Below are 7,532 nucleotides of genomic sequence, written 5' to 3' on the forward strand. Positions count from 1 at the left end.
AAACCCCGCTTTTAAACCCTCCCCCCCCCCCCCGCAATGGGTTACATGTTTCCCTTCTTTAGGGTTTTCCCCTAATTCTGAAGGATAGGCTAACAGTCACCACACAGCCAGGGGCTCATAATCAGAACCTTACCTACCTTTAGGTGCTTCTGTTCAGCAGATTTCCAAGCTGTTCCTGCTGATTGCCTTCTTTCAAGGTCCTACAACTTTGACATTCATAGATTATCTTTCATAGCACTCACTGATGAACTGCTGACCTGAATGCAGCCTGACAAGTTTCCTGAATGCTGTAGGATCATTTACTCGGGTTGCAGCATCCACAGTAAAAGACAAAAATGAAAAGCACCAAAAATGTCACGATGGATGGTGCAATTAAAGCAACATAACACACTGTAAAACAGAAGAAAAGCTATAGCTCAGTTCCTGGGCAAGGAAAGGCCGTAACTTACTGTAGCAAGACAAAAGGATATGCATCAAATTACTCCTGTGTTTCAGAATCTCTCTTACGTACGAGCATCAGCAAAACTGACTACACACTTGCACACAATCAGCAAACAAGAAGTGGAGACTTTTCTTCTCTAATTACTCTTGGTTATAATCCTCCTGAGTGTTTCTCTTTCCCCTCCAAATAAACCCAACCAGGGTGTACTCACATTAGCAGAATTACCCACCCAACCTGGATGGTTCATTTCCCTGAGCTCGCTTTGTAAGAAGAGAAGGAAGGAGGCTTTGCCAGAGGGTGATTTAGAGCATCCGATGGCTTAGAAGCACAACTCTGGCTGTCCCCCACCCTCCTACAAAAGCCTGACAGGATAAGCCCCCTAACCTAAATTTGGTGCCTAAAATCAGGTGCTGTGCTTATTTTTTTCCTTATTTCCCCATTAGCACTACCCATACTAGTGCTCACCTGTGTGTCTTTAAAGGTCATACCCACAGCTGGTCATTTTCCCCCCTATTTTTCTTCAACCAAAAAGGGGGTATTATAAAAAACAGTAAGAAAATGGTATTGTACAAAACTACATTGTGAAACAGAAATCATTCGGGAAAGGATGAAATGCTTCCCAGTGCTTTAATATGGTTTTGGAAATTCATTAGATTATGAACTGTTAGTGTCCTGTTAGGCAATCTCCTGCCTAAATAACTTGGACTCAGGTGTCCCATAACACAAGTGACCTTGGATGAAAGCCACAAAGATGGCAACAAAATAAACCAGCACTTGTCCTTTGACATTGTGTTTAAGCAGCCGGTGCTTTTTTTCCCTGCAGCAGTACTGTCATGAAGTAAAATCTGGAGTTAAAAGTCAGCTACAACTCCATCCCCAAACGAAAAGTAAAAGAAAATTCAATCTTTTTTTCTCCCCTAAAATCAGGAAGAGAGCAAGAATATGAAGCTATAAACTGAGTATTTACAGTTTACGAACAAAGCAATACTCTCTTTTTCTCGTTACAGTTAACCCTGGATTTGTTTGCCTCATGTTTTCTGTATCTTCCCCAACCTGCTGTACAGTTACAGAATTTTGTTCAATCAGGATTTGTGCCCCGATTCAGTAATTGGGCCCTGAAACGCTGAAAAACATTCCTCAAAATCTATTTGAAAACATTTTACACAATACTGTATCTAAAGAAAGAAACAGAATAGTATGAGAATCTCGTGATTAATAATCCATGCTTCGTGGGAATATCTATCGACAGAAAGAATCTGGCGTCGCTCCACAGTTCTTCCCAATTCAGCAGATCACAGCCACAAACCCCCAAAAGGTGCACACGTGAGAAGAGGAAGACAGAGGAATCCAGAATCACGATTAAGTGAGAATACTTCTTTGTTTACAAAAAGCAGAAGCTGAAGATCTAAGGCAAGATCCTGATGCCCTGGAAGACCACTGCATCCTAAAGCTATAGAACAGACAGCAAAGCGAGAGGGTATCAAAGCCTAATCAGAGCAGACAGGAGACGAACACAAACGCGCTCTCCCCCACCCTTCTGTGACAGGCAGCCAGGCATGATTTGCAACCACAAACAGCTGCTGCTTCAGCCACGCAGTGGCAGTGGTTTTTCAGTATGCGTATTTTATTAGAAGAATATCAATCACTAAGTAATAGAAAATCCCATTAAACAATCAAATGCGCCTTCGCAACAGTTAGGAAGAAGCAACCACAAAAACTGAGGCAGCCTCAGACTCTGCAGAATTCTCCCTTCCTGACAGAATGACCTTTGGCAGCCAGGAAAGTCCTGTAGATCCTCCAGCCTGGTGGCTCAGACGGCCCTGGGTTCTGAAATCAGCCGTACTTACAGATCAGAGGAGCACAATGGGAAAGTATTAGCAACCTCCTTACCTTAGTCCTACCTTCAGGAGATCAGTAAACCGTTTGATTAACAACATAATGGGATAAATATTCTGTAACTGAACACCAGGAGTAGTAACTCTTCCTTGGAGCAATTTCCATGCTTGCTCTTCCAGCGAAATCAGTGCTCGGGGGACTTCTTGTGCATGGCTCTCTCTTGGCCAGGTTGGGTTTTTCCCCCCACAATGATGCAGACAGATCCTGTCAGTCTTTCTTCAAAACAATAGTACAAATCAAGCTAATCATGCAGTTCACCCTAACTGAGTTGATTCTTGTTTGGCAGAATTCAACAACTATGATCCTTTTTGTACCATGGAACTAGACTCCATGTATTTGTTTCATCTCGCTTCATGCCAATGCATTTCTGAGCGGTCTATGCACAGAAATGGATGGCAATAGCTGGTTCTGTTCAGTGCACATTCAGATGCATTGCAGGTGTTCTCCAATTACTCCTGTTGCAGTTTTGTTTAACCCCCTGCATCCTCCAGAAAGATACTTATGGCACGAGGAAAACGTGACACAGCATACGCTTTCTCCGTACAGACGTAGCTCTTCCAGAGCACAGCGACAACTGATACGGAGGTCCGAGCGTCGCCCCCACAGCTGTGGTCAAAGTCCGACACAAAGGTGCAGCCGTTTGGCTCCGTCATCGCACTTTGCACAACCTCCTGTCGAGGCAGTCAGGTGCAAGGCAAGGTATGTTGTGCTAAAAAGGACAGTACGGATTATTTATATTTACTAGAGCAGGGAGACTTTGAAGCTGCTTAAGGCACCCTTATTTGTTGCAGTTGCATACTCTGCTCTACAAGGTGCTGAGAGGTAGAAGGCCAGTATCTTTAATAAAAAGAAAACATCCATTATTCATATACTGATATGACCTTTCCAGACTCTCTCTATATATTTTACTCTGAATCTCATTTATATGACTATGGAGAGTTTTCCTGATGTGCACACAAATCCATGTAGCTTGAGCTCTGCCAGAGAAACCATAAATTCAGTAGGAAACTGCATGGGATTGTTTGAAGTCCCAGTGATTTAATCAAACAGGTAATTAAATTATTTAAACTATTCATTTAACATACCTGATAACAAGAGAAAGCAAACACTGATCGTCTTTCACCCTTGCTGGGGACTAACCAAAAGAAGTTACCATTTCAAGAGATTTAGAGTTAGAATTCAGCTTAAGAATGTGATTCTAGCTAAAAGAAGATCAACCCTCTGTCAGAGGGCAGGAGGCGGCACAGGAGCCATATATTTACTTTGGTAAAAAATACTCTTTAGAGCCTGTTAAAAGTGGCAGGGACAACCTATAAACTTCACAACCTATCCAGCATGTTTGTTAATTCCTGCAGAGAGGCTATAAGCTTCCCAATACCCTGATATATGGTATAGATGATACCGCGGGTCACCTGGAGTTCTGCTCCCACGTCATCAGGTTCACTCCAAAGCCTCAAGAGGAATTAGCAATTGGGATGTCATTCATCACCTAGTCGAGAACCATTTTTCTACAGGAGAGCTCGTCATACCAAGCAACCCATACAAGAGACAATTAAACAATGTCACTGCTCGACAGATTAAAATTGCAGCTCAGTAGAAGAACTCACTGTTACTAAGCAATTTCATAAATTAAGTATGTTCTGGCAGAGCTTCTCTGGAAGGTATTAGCAGTGATCCAAACACTAAGACATAGCAAATTTCTTGGGCGAAATCCTGGCTCCATTTGAGCCAATGGCAAAACTCCCAGGCACTTCTACAGAGCCAGAATTTTAATTTCTCATGCCAGCTGCAACACACTGCTACAGCTTTGGGCAAACTACACTAACTCAGCCTTCCCAGTTATAAAAATGGGCCACTAACCATTGCTCTTGGAGATACCGTGGAGGATTCACAGAAGTGCCCCGTACAGAAAGGGCAAGCGTTACCAATCAGTGCAATTTAGCAAACAGGCTTCTTCAGCAACTCACCGTCAGGGAAACACTCCACTGATACAAATACCAGGCTTGCAGTTTCAGCAGGATTAATCTCTTGTCTTGTGGAGGCTTGGTAAAACTCCTTTATGAATTCCATGCACAGAAGACTGGCCCAAGCTCTGGTGCAATCCCCTCTCTCAGGACTGCAAGGTGACTATCTTCACTAGTTTGATATTTTAAGAACTGTATTTGGATGATCCGTAACGATCTTATCTACATCAAACGTCAGTTATGTTCTTTCGCAGGCAAAGCGTGCATGTGAATAGCTGCCTTCCCAAGTCCGAGATTAACAAACACACACTGCTACACAAATGCACATATTAACTCTGGATAATGCACACATTTGTTTAAAATTAATTCTGGGGTGTTCTTGTTCTTTGTTCTTCTTCAAAGTTTTATGGCTGTATGAAGAGAGGCTGTAAAATGAGACTGGGCTCCTTGGTAGGTGGCACATTACATTTTTTTAAGAAGTATTATTACTCCCATATAAATGCACAACAGATGTAACATTTGACCTAAGCAATAAGATTTATTACTATTTTTAAAGCAAATTCAGCACAGCTTAAGAGAACACTGTACAGAATTCTTTAAGCTAGGAAGAGGTTCTTCTTGTCATCGATGCATCTTTTGCATTTGTCAATTCTTGCCCTCAAAGCCAACCCACAGTTTAGTATTTTAGGCTTCTTACAAAGGTGATGATCCTGCAATTTAATCTGCTAATGTAGCACACAGCAGTCTCCCTCCAGTCACTGCAGGCATGGGCTCCTATCTTTGCTTTTAATATCAAAAGAAATCTGCATGGCCTCTTTGGTCTCTTTTTGAGCCCAAAAACATTTCAGGTGATTTACGTTAAGCGTACTACCAACAGCACATGCAATCAAAAGCAATTTTCACACATTGTTTGGCAATGAAAGAAAAACATTACAGCTGTGATCAAAGAACGGAGTCTCGCTTATATTGTCTTATATTCCTTTCTTTACCTCATGCACTTTTGTATAAATATTTATTGTTTCATATTTTCTTCAGAGGCCACAGTTGTTCTGTTTTCTAGAAATAACCTGCTTATGCATAGTCTTCTCTTTTCAAAGCACTGTTCTTCTTCCTTTTAAATTAATTTCCAAGATCTCTGTGCATGGAAAGTAGTGAAAGAGGGGTATGTGCAACTTTATTAACAAACATGTTGAAAATATCTAAAAATGAGGAGCAATTCTTGGATAAACACCTTCAATGGTAAACAGTCCTGTGAAAAATCAATAGGCCTCCATGTCATGTAGTAATTTTGTATTTTGCGTAAGGGCAAGAAACCTGAAAATTAAAACATACCTGAACATAGTATTAAAATCTCATTTCGAGAAAACATTCATTTTTGTTGCTCAACAGCTTTGACTATCAAGTAATTTTTCAGTTTTTGCATTTCACTTCATCTAACGTAATCCTGGATGGTCCACCAGGCGGCCCCTGACCAACACTCTCCATTCACCTCAGGTGAATCCTGGAGCTGACACTGTTGTATTCACATTGGAGAAATCAATGCATCTGAAAGTTCATCTCCTACCCCGCCATGCACGTAGCCAAGCACTTAAAATTGTGAACCTCTACTCAGCCTATAAAGAGACTCCTAGCATTAATATACCGCTTTCACCTCATTTTTCTGATATGGACAACTACCAGCTTGTAATCAAAATTGCTTTCTGATCCCAAGTTCAAAGCATCGGACCAAATTTGGGCCTGCCTAAGCGTATTCTCTTCCTGGAGAAAGGCATGGGACAAAGCTCTTGGACGCTCCTCTAGAAGATCCAGGCAACATTGGGAACACTGCAGATCCTCAGATCGTATCAAATGCATCACCTCAATTTAAATGGATGCTTTCCCAATTCATCACAATTACATATGCCTGCAGATTCTCTCTGAACTGCTGTTCCCCAAAACTCTTTAGTCGAGGAGTGGTTCATCAGTTAGCTCCCTAGACATGGAGCACTTTAGGTAGCCCTTTAGTAGCAGGTATGCTGACAATCTTTAAGAAAGGCTGTAATCCCACTGAGTGTCTCCCGTTGGTGATTGCACATCAGCCAGGACAACAGGTTCCCACTTTTTAAAGGGATGCATCTGTTTTCTGCCAGAGAAAAATCACATTAAGTCTTTACCTCTCATTAATGGCTGTCAGATTCAGGGTACTGATATCCATACAGATGTTGCGTATTCTATTTGAAAAGTATCTGAGTGCATTTGCAGTGAGTATTGGGATTAGATCCAGAGGCCAGGGAAGTTTCTACCTGTCTAGTGCACAAGCACTGCTTCAGTTCTCTTTCATTTTACACTGCTTTTGTTTGCTTGGTTTTACAAAAGTAGTAGCAGTGGAAAAGGTGTCAAAAGCAAGCAGCTTGGCCTGTTCATATATCCTCTTTACGATATGGCTTTATGCTAAGACCTTCTGGTATCTGGAATACTGTCTGGCTTCCTTTAACACACTGGGAACATCCATCTCTACTGTATCCCATCTGTTCGGGGTAAGATTTGACATCCAAAAGAAAAGAGTGCTATTTTCACTTATAAGATCAAGAAGTTGATAGCCATGCCTGCCGCATGCTTTGCTGCAATGAGGGAAATACGATTCTCTGTCCACCTGCAAAGATACAGAGTCTCTTGGACTTGAAGAATGTCCTCAGTCAGAGACAGATCCTTGAGGAGCTGACCACCAGGCTGTCAAGTATTATCAAAAGATTGACTAGGGCATACCTCAGAACTAGGACTGGCTACTGCATTACATAGGGCATTTTTGCCTATCCTTTGAGCAAATTTCAGTACAAGGTGTGGGGATTTCAAAGTACCCATATTAAGAAGTAAATCACAGAAAGGCTCACCAAACCGCAGGCACAAGTGAGGGGTTTTTGTAGTTCTGTATCATCTGCATATGTCAAATGAGAGACTTTGTTCTTTAGATAGAAATGCAATGGATAGGTTGCATTGCTTCAAGAACAACAGGATTTTTAAAAAATTGTTTAAGCTTTACCTTTTCAAGTATTTTGAATATCCCCTGAAATATCTGATAACATAGTGGTTGGCAAATGGAAGGAAAGGAGGGAAGAAAAAAGGCTGAAAAATATTCTGGAAACAAAAGACAGTTAATCATTCATGTTGTCTACAATTCCTTTGGCTCACAAAAGTCTCAAGACAGACTCTTGCTTTATAGCAAAAAAAAAAAAAAAAAACCCCTAATCTCT

General features: G+C 41.4%; 1 protein-coding gene across 1 annotated transcript in view; it reads right to left on the reverse strand.

Moving 5' to 3' along the window:
• TMTC1 (transmembrane and tetratricopeptide repeat containing 1) overlaps window positions 1-2,991 on the reverse strand; it is a 187,494-nt gene extending 184,503 nt beyond the window's left edge. The window contains exon 1 of the mRNA XM_009288397.1: window positions 2,870-2,991. Within this exon, the coding sequence (XP_009286672.1) occupies window positions 2,870-2,991 (122 nt within the window). The remainder of the gene's footprint in view (window positions 1-2,869) is intronic.
• Between the last annotated feature and the right edge of the window lie 4,541 nt (window positions 2,992-7,532).

The sequence above is a fragment of the Aptenodytes forsteri genome, unplaced genomic scaffold (assembly GCF_000699145.1).
Source record: "Aptenodytes forsteri isolate BGI_AS27 unplaced genomic scaffold, ASM69914v1 Scaffold56, whole genome shotgun sequence".
Classification (NCBI taxonomy): Eukaryota; Metazoa; Chordata; class Aves; order Sphenisciformes; family Spheniscidae; genus Aptenodytes; species Aptenodytes forsteri.